Below are 16611 nucleotides of genomic sequence, written 5' to 3'. Positions count from 1 at the left end.
TGTTAAAATAGCGTTTTCAAAACAGCATTTTGTTGCAACGGCGCTTTGTTAAAACAGCGGTTGTTGAAATAGCGTTTCTCAAAACCGCGGTTTGTCGAAAGAGCGTTTTGTTTAGTCAGCGTTTTTTGGTTAAGCGTTTCTCAGTAGAGCGGTTTGTCAAAACAGCTTTTTCCATAAACAGCGTTTCTGAATATAGCGTTTCTCAAATTAGCGATTTTGAAACAGCGGTTTTGGTCAAGACAGCGGTTTCTTAAAATTTATATGAATTAACGATGGAAAATTTATATCATACATATGAACTTCAGGGGTTAGGTTAGGTTAAGTTAGGTTAGGTAAGTTTGCAATAATAACTATCGGTAGAAACCATTAGGTAATGAAATTTTCTGAAATTCCAGAAAAATATGTATTACAATAGGCCTATATTATTAGTGCTATAGAAAGCAGCGCCGTTTTTGGAAACGCTGTTCTGACAAAGTGCTATTTTGAGAACCGCCGCTATGACAAAGCGCCGTTTGAACAATTTGTTGTTTTGGGAAACGCTGTTCTGACAAAGTGCTATTTTGACCAAACGCTGTTTAGGAAAGCGCTGTAGTCACTACAAATCAAAAGAAGACGCTTCGAGCTTTGGCGAAAATTAACTACTGGACCCCATTCAACATATTTCATCACCGGGTAGCACTAGTACCAAGATAGACGCGAAATTTTTCCACGCGCACAGGAAGCACGCGCTTGAAAAGGTTAGATGACGAGCTAAAGATGTTACGTCTAACGTCGTTCGTTTATTAGTGAGTTTCAGCAACCCATTTCTAGGCGTAAACGCAAACGCCTACGCCAGATCCGAGAAATTTATCTACGCGGGAATCTGGCATTTGAAAAAGCAGACGACGAGGGAAACTAACAACAAAAGCCATTTATTTTAACTAGTTAGATCGTACAGCAAAGTCCAGTGGCGTAAATAGCGCCCCCGTAGACCACGCGGCGCGGGGGGGGGGGGGGCACCAAACGTTTATGATTAAAATCGGTGCTATTAAAAGGGCCCCCCCCCGAGTCGTTTTTCGGGGGGGGGGGGGACCCGGAGTTCCTAGTAACGCCACTGCAGCAAACAACATGTTATGTATCACTTTTTGTTCTAAATGAAGTTTTATTGGGTGCTTATGGAATCGTGTAATCCACACCATTATTTTCAAAGTTCGAAAGATGTTGTTGGTGCATGTGGCCTTATTAAGAACCAAGCACGCGATCTAGATTCGGGTCCAATAGTTTATTTGTCCAAGCTTCGTGTTATAATTGGTGACACGGATTGGAATACGTTCGATGTCAGCACGAGAAATGAAGAGCGCTACTTACTTGCAGAAAACTTGTAGCTAGATTTTCAGCGTAGGTAATTTCGGTGAGTCTGGAAAATGCCGAAGAGATGATTTGAGGCTTGTGGCAATAGAATTTGCCTGCAAAGGGACGTAACATCGTGTCATATAATTAACAAATATTTCGGGATAATTTTTAGTTACCAGCGCGATAATTCGGGAATTTAGAAACCCCGTGCCATGTTTCTTCGCTGGGTGTACCGAGAACCTGGAGAAAGAAGCCAGAAATAAGCGCCACGTTAAATAACTGTCAAATACGGACATACCCTCCATATCTTGTCCAATTGGTCGCTGGTGTCCTTCACTCCGGGAAAGGCCGCCGCTCCCATCACCATTTCCACGAAAATGCAGCCAACTCCCCTGCAAACCAACATCGAATTAACCACGAGTAAAAGCGTAAAGGCTGGTTTTCAATTGGGTAAAAACGCCCCGATGGACCTGACGCGAAAAATCCACGTTAGGCCTAATACCCCGGTATGTTCCCATTTATCCCAATTTTACTTTCTCCCAAAGTTATCAGTTCTTCCAAAAACATGGTGTCCCATTTGTCCCAATTCCATTTCTCCGAACCGAAGTTCATTTAACCCAAAAATATGTATTCCCATTTTTCCCAACGATCAAGTTTCCCAAAAAAATTGATTCCCATTTCTCCCAACGATCAATATTCCCAAAACCATATTCCCCTTTCTCCCAATCATTATTTTTCAAATATATGGTAATTGCGCGGTTTTAGATCTCATCGGTACGAGTCGATATGTCGAAAAAAATACAGCGTAACATTTTGACGGCATTATATTTTTTGACGACATTGTCTAATAAAATAGGAAGGGGCCCATATGTGAATTGACTTGGCGTTAGGTTAGGTTAGGTTAGGTTAGGTTTACCCTATTCATATGGGCAAAATTTGATGTACTTGCATATTAAAATAAAACTTAGATTCATGTTTATACCAAGTGTAATTTTGGGACAAATGGGATTTGGGATAGCTATTTTGGGACAAATGGGAATTGGAAGAAATGGGAATTGGAAGAAATGGGAATTGGAAGAAATGGGAATTGGAAGAAATGGGAATTGGAAGAAATGGGAATTGGAAGAAATGGGAATTGGAAGAAATGGGAATTGGAAGAAATGGGAATTGGAAGAAATGGGAATTGGAAGAAATGGGAATTGGAAGAAATGGGAATTGGAAGAAATGGGAATTGGAAGAAATGGGAATTGGAAGAAATGGGAATTGGAAGAAATGGGAATTGGAAGAAATGGGAATTGGAAGAAATGGGAATTGGAAGAAATGGGAATTGGAAGAAATGGGAATTGGAAGAAATGGGAATTGGAAGAAATGGGAATTGGAAGAAATGGGAATTGGAAGAAATGGGAATTGGAAGAAATGGGAATTGGAAGAAATGGGAATTGGAAGAAATGGGAATTGGAAGAAATGGGAATTGGAAGAAATGGGAATTGGAAGAAATGGGAATTGGAAGAAATGGGAATTGGAAGAAATGGGAATTGGAAGAAATGGGAATTGGAAGAAATGGGAATTGGAAGAAATGGGAATTGGAAGAAATGGGAATTGGAAGAAATGGGAATTGGAAGAAATGGGAATTGGAAGAAATGGGAATTGGAAGAAATGGGAATTGGAAGAAATGGGAATTGGAAGAAATGGGAATTGGAAGAAATGGGAATTGGAAGAAATGGGAATTGGAAGAAATTGGAATTGGAAGAAATTGGAATTGGAAGAAATTGGAATTGGAAGAAATTGGAATTGGGAATTGGGAGAAATGGGAATTGGGAGAAATGGGAATTGGGAGAAATGGGAATTGGGAGAAATGGGAATTGGGAGAAATGGGATTGGGAGAAATTGGAATTGGGAGAACTATTTTGGGCGAAATGGGGGTAAACCAATACCCCGGCCAACCCATTCGTCGAAATTTCATGAACAAGGATTTTTCCCGCTAAGAACCATTCGTTTTTATATTGGCTTCAATGCAAAAACTATACTAAAAATAATTTTCCGCAAGGGGCGCTCAACGCCGAGATATATTTTTGTTCGTAGGTTAACATAGAAACTTCAACGATTGGGTTGGCCGCTATTGCGCGAGTGTCAAGAGTTGGCCGTGCCTAATACAATAATTTTGCGTCGACGATGGCCGTCCTGGCGTTTTTTCCTTAGTGAAAACCAGCCTTTAGGTGTTAGTTGAAGTCGGCGTAACTAACCACATATCGAGCGACGTCGAATAGTCGGTAGAGCCTAATAAGACGTCCGGTGGTCGGTACCATAATGTGACGACTTCGTGGGAATACGTCCGACTCGGTACGGATTTAGCTCGAGCCAGACCTTAAAATAACGACGAATACCGTTTCGTTAGACACGGATTTCTTACAAAAGATAAATGAAGGTCACTTTACCAAAATCAGCCAATTTCAGTTCACCCATTTCGCTGATAAGGAGATTCTGAGGTTTGAGATCACTGAAAAAGTCGAGAAAATTTGCTGGTAAGGGTGAACCGTTTTTAACAATTGGAAGAAGGGTAAGCGACTTACCGATGTAGGACGAGACGTTCGTGGCAAAAGGCAAGACCTCGCAATAATTGGAAGAGGAATAACTACAGATAACGATGAAGACGCGCAAAATTGAATCGAATTATACACTTAACTACACCGTTAAGTAAATTTGAAAATACCTTAACATTCTTCGGATGAAGACCACCGGGATGTCTTTCAAGGTACTGACTCAAATCTGTATGCTGCAAAAATAAATGATATATTCCGGTTAAAAGAATAAAATATCCTATTAAGACTTCCAAATAGTTTTTATTTTACAAGAAGTATGCCAAACTCTTTAAAGGTTGTATGAACTAAATCAACAAATCGTCCGCTAACACGCGCTTTGACTTGTTCAATTCTTGTTGTCAGAAGCAGAATGTGAAATTCGGTGATTATTTTCTGGTAATCCTAGCGCTGTAATAGGTACAACAAATTGGGAAATTTGCGATTAATTATCGCCAATCTTCTACTACGAATCTCTTCGTATAATACTTAAGGTAACTTAAATACCACTTTTCCAATTCCGACGAGTAATTGTAAAGTCGAAATACATTTGTGGAAATGACATCGTTGAGACGCGCGATCGATAATTCGAACAAAAGACGGAACCCATTTTAAAACTCGGAACATCGGGGATCATCAATTTAATTCTAGATGGAGTCCCGAGATATCAATTCTTACAATCGAAAGCGCGGGGGAGGGCGGAATCCTAAGTCAATAACTCTACATCAATTGAATTACAGCCCTGGCGGGCGGTTGTGAGACTTCTGGTACGGCTTCCTCCGTCTTCCCGAGATAGAGAGAAAGAGAAGTTTAATTTATTTACTGGGAGTTTCTCCGGTTGTTGCTTCTCCTGGCCAGTTCCGAGACGATCGACACCGCCAAAGCTCAAATCGGTAATCCATAGCCTCCAATAATCCCCCCAGCCGCGGGCTCCACGGATCGGCCATCCTCCCTCGCTACTAGCCTCCGGAAAGGAGGGACCTACTGCCGTCCGGCCATCACGTACGTTACGTGGCCTATACTCTTTGGAGAGAGAGGGTATTGGCCAGGAACGCTTGTATATTTGATGGCTCGCCTCGCGGAATGGACACGAGTCTCGTCTGCCAGCCAGAAAACTCCAAATCAACTTACGAACCAATTGAAGGCTCGGGCACTTACTACCTTTATACTTCACTCTATACCATTTCCGCATTATTCATAATTGAACAATGAACTCTAATTATCGACTTCAATCTAGCCTTTGTTCCTTTCTTAAAAGGTAGCTTCTAAAGGAAACTACCAGAGGTGATTTTCACCAATTTTTACGAAACTCGGGGGTTTGGTAGAGCTTATGTAACATTAATACCGCTAAAGGGAATTTGGTCGATGGGCTTTCGTTTTGTCATGGCAACCAAAAATGAGTTTTACAAATAAGGTTGAGATTTTTTCCCATTTAAAATAACACGGGGAGATCACCGATTTTTAAGGATCCGGAAAATTTCACAAATTAAGTTTTTTATTTTTTATTTCCAAAACTACAAATTTATTACTTTTTTTTAGGGTTGTTAATTTTCCGGAAAAATAAAATGCGGAAAAATTTCCAGAAAATTTTCCGCAAATCGGAAAAATAAAAAATTTAAAGATAAATTACTTTTCAAGGGTTTTTAATGTTTTAAACTTTTTATCGATTTAAAATGACTAATATCAGTAAAAACACTAAAAACATTAATAGTGTTACATTTCAACCAGTTTAAACTAGTCTATAGGTTTAGTTTTACTTTTAGATTAGAAAAAATGAGGTGAAAATGCCGCTTTATTTAAATTTGCAAACAATATATTAGACAAATCATGGAATGAAAACGTTTTTAATATTTTCCGACTTACAACACTACTTTTTTACGTGATTTCCCGATATTATTATAAAGGGGAAAAATCTTAACCTTAGTTGTCAAAAAATGTTTTTGGTTGCCATGGCAAAACGAAAGCCCATTGAATACCTCTTAAGGGAATTTTGTCACGTTACATAAAGGTCTAACAAACCCCCTAGTTTTATCAAAATTTGTTAAAATCACCTCGGGTAGTTTCCTTGTTAGAGATAAGAGTAAATGTAACGTTGGGCATGATTTTTGTATAATGTTTCTGGAATATTATTTGGGAAAATAGGTAAAATCGCTACTTCTAATTGTCCTCGAAATAAAGCAAATAATGATTTAATTAAAAAAATTCGAAATAAAAATTTACATATTTTTCATTTGTTTCTAGAAAATGAAAATTGCTTTATTTCATTTCTCAGTTCGCGCTATTCAATTTTCTTTTCTATAGCGAGATAAAAGAAAAAGTAGTTTTTGAAGCGAAAATAATTCAGCGGGGTCCTTTGAAAACCTTAAAAAGGCAAATTTTCGTATGGTCTAGTCCTAAAGGGATCAAACGTTTACAACGTAAAATTTCGTAGAAATAGTATTTACTACCCGAAACTACTCTGTTTTCAGCATCGAACTACGAAACAAAAAATTGCGGGAACCCAACACGTTAAGCCCCGAATACACGCGTTGCCAATAAATTCGTAGAAGTAGACTAGACGGCGAAAAGTGGCGCAAAAAAAACCCGCCATCATATAGCCAAGCGTCGAAATTTAACGATTTCGGGGCTGCAACTAACGAACTCCCCCGGCTATTTTCGGAATGCCCCGGCTAAATTCTTGCCGAAGAGTTCGAAAAGGTTAGAAGAATCATCCCGGAAAGAATACTTCGGAGAGTTTCTCGGCCGGTTTCGGATAAATATTTGATTATGTTTTCTCTCCGCTCGCGATTCAACGCGTCGAAGGTGGACGAAATAGCGTTACAACTTCGAACGTAAATTCTTAAACGCGCGTTTCGGAAAAGCATCGAAAACCTTCGCGGAGCCGTAAACTTCTTCCAGCCACCTCAAAAGTAAGACAATTTAAAAGTACGATACTCGGAAATCAGAGCGACATCAACGATCAATATTAAGGAAGACATTTCTATTGAGAAGGAACGAAGCACTTTCCACGATGTCCAATAACTCCAATTATCAACTGGTTCTGGTTCTCGAGTTTTATGAAACTGTCGAGGTATTAAACTGGCGATAGTGACCAGTAAACCCAGTTTTGAAATAAATAAAAATATGGTCTAAGTTACTAATAAATAGTTGTTTTTAAACAAGAAACCAAGGTTGGTTTCAAAACTAAATCCAAATCCGAGGAAGTGTTAGCTTCAAGAAATTGGGAATTTGTTCGGATAAATATCATTGTTGTTTAAGATTTTCAGATAGTTAATAAAAATAAAAATAACAAAATTTCACTGGCTTGGTGTAATTTGGTCGAAACCGAAAACCCCCCCTGAAAATATACCGTTGAATTTAGATTTGTTTTTCAAATCTGAGTTTTAAGGGCAAATAGGGCGTTGAGTCCTCCATCAAAGCAACGACATATCTGTATTATCCAGGCAATTCGGCACGCGGAGCGTAACAAGAGATTGGCCATATCTATCGGGGGCGTATAACGAAATTCGCTAAAACGCGGGAGACGCCAAGTAAAATATGCACTCTTCAGAAATGATTTTTTGGAGCAATCCCCCGCAGGTACGGCAGATCAGGCAGGCACCATCCGAGGGAGTCGAAATAAGCCCCCCCCCACGACATCGGCGTAAAAAAAAGGAAGAAATCGTAAAAAAAAGCGAGATAGAGGTGGCGCCCCTGGGTAGATCTTACGACCTCTAGCGGCTTAAAAAGGAAACAATTTCCTTCGCCTGGAACAATAACTTTTAACAACCTTCGGATCGAATTTTTACCTTTTTCCCCATTTTGCACCGTAGAGTCGTCTTCCCCGGCTAGCCGCCTGCCCATTTTAAGTTTATTACTTGGTAAATTTTTTAAAACCTTCTTTACAACCGCGCTTGATTCGCTAATAAAGTTGTTCGAGTAAGGAACTTACGCCGCCGTATCCAACGATGTTCGCGGTTACGTGTGAGATGGACATTAATCCGCTACAAGTACGGCGACTGCAATTAAAATTTCATCTTTGGAATTTACTGGACATGGCTCAACTGTGCCGGACATTTGGTTTTAGGTTTTATCCGTTGAATTTCGAGAAATTGCTAAGCTAATGATCGAAATTAAGCCCGTATTATTAAACGTGTGAAGAGAACGCGTACGGCGGGTAAATTTAACTTCTGGAATAATTTTGACACTGTTTAAGGCGCTATCTAAGGTTATTTAAAAGACGTTTGCCATTGAAACAAATAGTTAGGAAATTGGGCACGTCTACGCGTTCACCGTACAAGTTTTATTGTATTGGCTTAATGTCAGGTATTTTGGTCAGGTAGGCCAGGCACTCTATTTCTATTTTGTAGACACCTTAGAAGGATTTTGGAGCTTTTTTTGATATTTCCTAAGGCTCGCTAACAAATATTTACCCTCAAAATTTAAATAGAATTTGAACGATAACCGTCAAAGGTTTTAATAAATTAAATTTTTTGGTTCTATTGATTAGATTTAGGGGCACTATATAATATCTATTAATAATAATCGGCTTGTCTAATACCCAAGTACGCAAGCCCTCCCTACACTAACTATTAGCGTTGAGCCTCTGCACATTTAATGGAAAGGGGAAACCGAATGGCTTTGTGTAATAACAAAAGTAGCGTAAGACCCAAAAGTGTGTCAGAACGGTATAGTTGTTAATGAGAGTTTGTTGCAAAGTTAAAAAGGGAAATGAAGTGGGGGTCGGAAAATACGTCAGCAAAATCGAGGTACTCCAGCGCCGTCAAGAGAGGCGTTTTAGAACGTATGTCTACGGGCGAGTAAATCGAAGAGAAAAAATCGCGCCAGACTAAAGACTAAATATAAAGTTGCTAGTACTATTCCAACTAGTAGGTTATGTAGTCTATAGTGTGACTAGGTCTCACTAGAAATTTTAATATGCGCGAAGGTACAGCTGACACACTTTTGGGTCTTATTCTACTTTTGGTAATAAGGTAAGCGATACAAAAAGGTTATCGGAAACATATGATCAGGGGCAAAGTTAAATTCCATTTTCCGAGGAAATGGGACGAATCTCGAGATCTCCCGTCATTTTAATATTTCTGAAATAATCCATAAAGGCGCGCCAAAAAGAATCTACATTAGATTTTCGCGGGGAAATGTCCAAAAGCCAGGAAAAGGACACGTCGGATTAACGACATCGGGAAGACAAACGGGGAGCAATCAACTGATGGAGACCACGGATGACACTCGTTACGAGCCTGGCGAAAAAGATAACCGAACCGATTCCCCGGAGGGAACTTTACGCCGCCATTGTCTCTGGGACACGGTCGTAACCGCCTGTACCAGACGCGCGGACTGTCTCTGTTTTATATCAGAAATTCCAAATATACATATTTCACCCCGAAAAACAATTAGGAGAAGGCTGGACGGGTTTTGTTTCGGCCTTTGGCCAAGGATTATATAGATTGCCAGCCAAAAGCACAGTACCGGGAAACGATTCAGCCAGCGATAAACACGCGAAATCGCGGGATACTAATACTAGCTTAAAACAGAAGCCCCGCGCGAGAAATGATGATACACTCTTTCAAATGACACGAGAGCCATCTTTCGGGAAAAAGGTTGGCACTCTTCTTCATTGAGAGTCTACTGTAGCGGATGAAATTTCCAGGAAAACGAAGTTTCATTTTCGCTTCGCGGATAAGACGCAAAACAGATTTCAAAATATAAATCAGGCTTCAACGAAATCGAAGCGTTACGATCACCTAGCTTACTTTTCTTTCAGTAGATAGAGCCAAAACCAATTTCCCTAAAGGATGTACCTTAAGTTGATTGTATCCGCGGTAATGGCGTTACTGGGTTCAGAAAACCACCTATTCCACTAGGTGGCATTCGAAATACAAAGCTAACATTATTTTCGAGTTTAATTCAGAATTAACGTTTCTCGGGGTTCATACAGCTATTGTCAAATCGATTTCCCCGATATTTCCAAGATTGCCCACTGCTATTTCCCTGATTCATTATTATAATACATAAAATAAGTCACGAAGTCAAATGTTTAATAAAAGCCCGTATTGATGGAAATTTCTACTCTTAAGAAAAAATTTCTGAACCCTCAAATTTCCCCGATTTCTATTTAAAAAATTAGAATTTCCTTGACTTTTTCGTCAATTATCTAATTCCCTGATATTTCCAGATCTGTAAGAACACTAGTTTCTGTCGGAAATGCATTGCAGGTACACGAATGCCTACAAATCCATTTTATGATCTCCCAGAATCTATCCTTTCTGATAGTTCTGAGAATGAACATAATCCTGAAATTTGTCATTCTCAAAGCTGCTACTTCCTTATCCGCGGACTGACATTTTGTAGAACTTCAACAATATTCTGAATGTTCTCAGTCTCCGTAAAGTCTCGGTTTTTTCCGGAATCAAGTTTATGTTTTTTGGCTGACGATAGCAGAAAACGTTCCATCGGCCCGCGATATGAACTTTGGGGTACTCATTGCAAATAACATCGTTCGATAACAACGGTTATGAATTAAGATCGAAAATAGACTATGATTATATATTAGCCTGGAGACGAGTTCATTAAATAAAACCTAAGTACTAAGCCTTTATATAAAGACTGATCAAAGAAAGGTACCACAGATAGACTCGAAAAAGACTGATAAAAAAAGAAGCTACTAATAGCCTTGAAAAAAAGCTAAATTTTCTATTTAGCCTAAGTGTTTTGTATTCAATACAAGCGCGGTAGAGCTTCTTTACCCCTCTATAGGAGGTAGAAGTCCGCTCTTGCAAAGCATATTCGAATGAAATAGACAAAACAGGACTATCAAATCACTGACTGAGAAAGACTCGAAATGAATAGAACTGCCTCGGCTAAGCGCGCAAAATGAAATGGAAGAAACTAAAGACGAGAGCCACCTTCCCCTGGACCATGTGGCGCCGTGGGGCTTGGTTTCTACAGTGGAAGAGGACGCGTTCTTCTTAGGTAAAATGCCCATAGTTCAATTTAGAAAATCAAAAAATGTACTAACTGGTATTCCCGAGGGGTCGGACACTTGTCATTATTTTGTATGGGATTTCGTAGAGATTTTGGAGATTTTACTTTTTGAAGTGATTTTGGGATTTCAATGTTAATTTACCATAGAGAGTTAAAAGATTAAAGTGTACGGGATTTTGGTAAATGTCCGACCCCTCGGGTATTTCAAAACCTTTCCATTAATTTGAAGAAAAAAAAAGTAAGTCTGAAATTTTTCAACGTAGGGTGGCCACAGTTTTTTCACAATCAAAATCACTGACTTTTCCAGATTTTCCCTGACTTATTTTGTGTCAAGATTGTATTTTTTAACTTATATTTTAGTAAAAGTTTCCTATTTGCAACCGAAATTAAATTCCCTGACATTTCCCTGATTTTTAGACTAATTTTTAAAATTCCCCGACTTTTCCCTGATTTTTATAGCCATATTCAAATTCCCTGACTTTTCCAGTTTTTCCAGGTACCGTGGCAACCCTGAACGTAACCACGTACCTACTTATGCCTACTGCTGGCGGCGTTAATAGGTTGTTTCTTTTCGCTTGTTCCGGGATTTCGGAGTAGGGTAAGACGTCATTTTACTCCGATTCTGTGGTGGCGAATAATTTGAGTTGGAGTAAAAACGTTATTCCAAAATGACGACCAAATCCGATTTACTCTTGACACCTCCTTTTCAGAAGGAGTAAAAATAGTAGCCCTAATACTGCGGAACAAGCGAATAGTTTATGGGCCGGAGTATTTCGCATCAGCGGAACAGGCGAATAAAACGTTTTAGGGTAAAAAGAGTACACTTTTAGTCCGAGAACAGGCGAAAAGAAACTGAAGCTTCTTTCGGTAAATAAAAGCGAAAATACGGCACAAGCAAAACATCACGTTGACGCAAAATAGCGCGCGAGTAAAAAAGTCAACGACACTTACAACATATTCAAAGACGAACGTCAAGGTTTCCCTGGTGTGGATAATATCGTGCAACGTCACAATGTTGGCGTGTTTCAAACCCCTTAACAAGGAAGCTGCCGTCGTGTGAGGAAGACAAAAACAAAAAAATATATAAGAGAACATTCTTCAAACGCTCCTGGCCTTTTTTTAATTAGACACACGACTGTAACAAGGGAAAAATCTTACGTCGACATGCCAACCACTCGCGACCCTGCTCGGTGCCCGGGGCTCTCGGAAGGGTCTCTTAAATGAAAGCATTTATTTAAATAAGGCCATTCATCAAAAGTTTTCTTTATTAGATAAAGAGCGCTTAATTTTCCCGCGCCTAACAAAGGCAAAGGCAAAAAAAGGTCCCTCCCGTTGACGAGCTAATATTTAGAGGCGTCAGATAAGCGACGTTGTATCTAGTGCCATTTATCTCAACTCGGGACGAGTTCACTCTTCCGGAATCTGGGAGGACTTACATCGAGGAAACCTCATTACCCAGGACGGCCACCCCCTCAGAGAGAAATATTACAAAAAGGGAAGTAGCGTGAGCGGGTTTGGAGCAGGTACACGCTTACGTATTATTATATGATCTATACCGTATCCAGTCCCAGATTTATCGTTCCAACATAGATCTACTAGGCGAGGACGATCGAAGGTCATATTCGGCGGATTCATTGGTGATATTAGGTTAAATTTGCTTAATTTTAAAGTATCATTTGAAAATAACGCCGGTCAAAAACGTATAATTAAAAAGAAATAAATAGTTTACACTTGGATTAACAATTAATACAATTAGAAAATATGAATTCATTCAATCAGGAAACTATAGAGGTATACACTTGGAATGTCTAAGGTTCCATTGGGACGGTGATACGAAAGCGCGTCGAGAAAAAGGCGGGGCTTAACTACGTCAAGCGTAAGACGTAACACGATATTTCAAATTCATTGGCTCGAGGTTTGGAGCGAAAAAAATGCGTCGTCATGGTAACAAATAGGCAATCTTCAACTCGCAAAAAAGGCTCATAAAACGATGGATTTAAAAACCTCAATTTGTTATCATACTTAATATTTTGAAGTAATTATAATGTTCTTCGCGAAAGAAATGTAGTGATACCTAATTTCAGGTATTTTTATGGTTATAAAAGAGATAATCAGGTAGGCTAATAATATAATAAAAATGACTAGGCTTAATGACGAGTTTTCGTCGAATTAGGGTAGCGACAGTTTTTCTCGTGAGTTTTCCCGCTTTAAGACACGCCCGTTTCTACGAGCTTCATCACGGCCGTAAAAATCTTCCTTAGACATTCCAAGTGTATACCTATATAGTTTCCTGATTCAATGAATAAGTCCACATAATAATAGAAATAATAATCAGCTAGGCTAATACCCTTGGCACCACCTTGGGCCGAAGTCATCAAGCGACTTTTAAAGCCATTAATTCAGGTGGCCGGGTTACAATGCGTAGGAGGGTGGTAGCAAGCCCTTCATGCTCCCTACACTAACTATTACCGTTAACCACTTAACCTCGACAAGTTTTTATGGAAGGGGAAACCGAAGAGCTCGGGGAAAAACCCATTAAACCAGTGGGGAGAGAACTTGCAAACTCAACGCGGAAGGAGTTGTTCCGAGCGACTTTTAAAGCCATTAATTCAGGTGGCCCGGTTACAATGCGTAGGACGGTGGTGGCAAGCCCTTAATTATAATAAAGAAATTAATACAATGAATGACATTCACAGTTTTAATTTATTAAGTAATAAAAGTGGGATATATAATTTTATTATTTTAATTAAATTTAGCTGTTTCTAGTCAGTAGCGTAGTAGAACCTGGATTTAGGTAGAGACAAATGTTCTTCGTCCAAATTTAAAATTTCCTTAATACGGGGAAACTATTGGCAATTAGGCTTCGTTAGCGCCTAATCTTTAGCTTATGTTCCACGATATATTGGTGCAATGCATTGTACCTCAAAACTGAAAACTAATTTTTGTTAATTACAATATTTCTCACATAATTTGGATTATAATTACAGTGAAATTTCGCGAGCATTATCTATTAGCGTTAGCAGGGGTACTACTCAGGATATACATTATATGAAATACAATTTAACATACAATGAATAGGTTGAGTATTCCACTAACAAGGGGAGTACCCGAGGTGTTTATTGCCGATTTGGTTCGAAGTCGGACGTAATGTAGACCTCTATGAGATATAAATTTCCCAAAAGGAGACGTTGCACTACCCATTCGATTTGCCATGGCAAACTAAAAATGTTTTTGACCACTTAAACCAAAAAATCCCTATTTAAAAAAGTATGGGATTTCCTACTATTTTTTTTTTAATTTTAAAATCACGAAATGGGTCATTTGGACCACAATTAGGTAAATTTCATTAAGTTTGGGTAAATTTGAACATTGTGGTAAATTTGTAACACTTTTCGGGTAAAATAAGGAAAAAATCTTATTTTGGTTTTAAGTGGTCAAAACATTTTCGGTTGCCATGGCAAATCTAATGGGTAGTGCACAGTGGCGGCGCCAGGAATTTCCGCGAGGGTAGGCAAACCAAATAAATGGGCCCCCGACCCGGGACCCCCCTTTTCTCAACGAAATCCTTTCAATAAAATAAAGTAGTGATGTACATGACGAACAAAAAAATCTAACAACGGTGAACGAGTCAAAATATAACAGAATTGGTTTTATTTAATAGGAGATACCTAAAAATTTCTAAAAACATAATCGACAATTGTTTCATTGTTATTTATAAAAAAAATTATCTCTTGGGACAATTTTGAGACCCTTTCTAGATCGATTTGGGGCCCCTTATAGGGTGATTTTGGGGCCCCTAAAATTTTAAGGTAGGCCGTGGCCTACCTGGCCTACCCCCTAGCGCCGCCACCGGTAGTGCAACGTCTCCTTTTGGGAAATTTCCTATCTCATACAGGTCTACATTACACCCGACTTCGAACAAAATCGGCAATAAATACCTCGAGTACTCTCCTTGTAAGTGCATACTGTACTACAATTTATACGTTTCTGTGGTTTTTAGAAAACTATAAATTATGCGGGTACGCTAAAATTAAACTCAGTATACGAAGAGTAGCGGCCGAAAACTCCGAAAGTTAACATTGTGTGGGAACCTAATTCGGAAAATACTTTGAAATTTCTATAAAACGAAAAAATATATTAATATTTCTGCGGTGGAGTCTAACTCCAACTTAATTGATCTACCTCAACCTATCACTCAAGACCTTAAAGCTCAGTTTAATTTATAGTTTTGTCCAATGAAATTGAAAGAAACTCAAACTAACGGAACCCATCTTTGAAATCTCCTGGAGATGGAACCACGTGGAGCGACCAATTATGCATACCAGAATCAAAAGCGCTGCACGGTGAATTAATATCGTTCGTCGCTTACCTTCTCGTATTGCTGTGAAAGGTGTTCCTTCCTCGGCTTGAAGGCGTATTTCTTTTAAAGCTACCACTTTATTCGTCAAACTGCAATTAGGTGGCAATTTTTTAATTCGTATTTCGCACTGGATTCGTAAAACAAATTTGCATCGGAAACTAAAGCTTTATAAATAAGTAAGAATTTAACGAAGTTTTGTATTTAAATACCCTGGGATTAGCGCGTTGAACTGCAATCGCAAAATTTAAAATTAATGGTTACAAAACTTACTTGCTAAAGCCCTTGTAAACGGTGGCGTAGGAACCTTCTCCAAGTTGCTCCAGTTTAATATAAGATTCCGTTTGGCCAAACGATAAATTGTTCTGCAAAATAATGAAGAAATGACAAAAGATTTATAATTTAGAAAGGTGATTTCAGTTTTCAACAATGGGCGTTTCCGCAAGGGGCTGATCACTTCAAGTAATCGGTGTACAATCCTGTAGCGTTGACTGTAGTAAAGTCATTAGATAACCGATTACATATTTAGCATTAGCAAACGCTGTACTCAGTTTAAAGGGAATATAACCTGCAAAGCAATATTTATGGAAGACCCCTTCAATTTTTAAATTTCCCTGTACAGTGGCGCCAAATATTTTTAAAGCCAAAGGCAAGAGCGACCAGAGCTGCAAGCGTTGGTGTTCCACACCAAATACCTGAGGTTATATTCCCTTTAATATGCCTGTAATCTTAGTGGTTAGCTCCTCGCGTTTTCGCTTGTTTAAATTATTCTACTATAAAATATAAAGATATTTATACAGGGTTGGAAAAAAGCCAGACCAGTGGTTTTAATCGGTTATAACCAGTTTTTTTGGCTAAAACCCGCTAAAATATAAACAGCGTAGACTTTTACATATGTCACCCACTTTCTAAGTATGAAATTGTCCGCTGTTATTATTATAATTTAGATACTAAAGAAAGTAAGCAAAATAACTATTAAATAAATAAATTATTTTGATTTCCTCCTAGTTTTTGTTAAGGACGCTCCGACCGAGTCACCGAAGCGAGGCAGCGAACCTTTAACCTACCCCTGTCCCCATCAATTAGAGGATAATTTGAACCCCCCCCAATGTGTTTAAATATGAAATAAAAGCTATTATTTTAGTAAAATATTGCAAAATTTAATTTTTCAAAAAAGCCCAAAAATCTAGATTTTTCAAGTGGCTGGTTCCATGCCACCCCTGATTTTTAACGTATGATTAATTTGCTTTATCTACTAACATATTGTATTGTACGAATTGATTTGGTTTTGGAAATTCGTTCCTTAAATTAAAGTTTTAACAGTAGACTATTTCGAAATAAAAGCAGCAGCCTACGTAAGTA

General features: G+C 38.7%; 1 protein-coding gene across 2 annotated transcripts in view; it reads right to left on the bottom strand.

The window, feature by feature from the left end:
- Eip63E (cyclin dependent kinase Eip63E) overlaps nucleotides 1-16611 on the bottom strand; it is a 117421-nt gene that overhangs the window by 2783 nt on the left and 98027 nt on the right. For both annotated transcript variants that reach the window (XM_090171364.1, XM_090171365.1), the window contains 10 exons: nucleotides 15523-15614; nucleotides 15262-15341; nucleotides 11844-11938; nucleotides 4043-4105; nucleotides 3903-3964; nucleotides 3768-3829; nucleotides 3576-3696; nucleotides 1631-1724; nucleotides 1509-1572; nucleotides 1348-1445 (listed from right to left, as the gene is read on the bottom strand). In XM_090171364.1, the coding sequence (XP_090027490.1) occupies nucleotides 1348-1445; nucleotides 1509-1572; nucleotides 1631-1724; nucleotides 3576-3696; nucleotides 3768-3829; nucleotides 3903-3964; nucleotides 4043-4105; nucleotides 11844-11938; nucleotides 15262-15341; nucleotides 15523-15614 (831 nt within the window). The remainder of the gene's footprint in view (nucleotides 1-1347; nucleotides 1446-1508; nucleotides 1573-1630; nucleotides 1725-3575; nucleotides 3697-3767; nucleotides 3830-3902; nucleotides 3965-4042; nucleotides 4106-11843; nucleotides 11939-15261; nucleotides 15342-15522; nucleotides 15615-16611) is intronic.

This window comes from Leiobunum rupestre, chromosome 4, assembly GCF_980474605.1.
Source record: "Leiobunum rupestre chromosome 4, qqLeiRupe1.1.hap1, whole genome shotgun sequence".
Taxonomy (NCBI): Eukaryota; Metazoa; Arthropoda; class Arachnida; order Opiliones; family Sclerosomatidae; genus Leiobunum; species Leiobunum rupestre.
The sequence above is the reverse complement of the archived record's forward strand: the minus strand, read 5'-3'. Positions and strand labels throughout refer to the sequence as shown.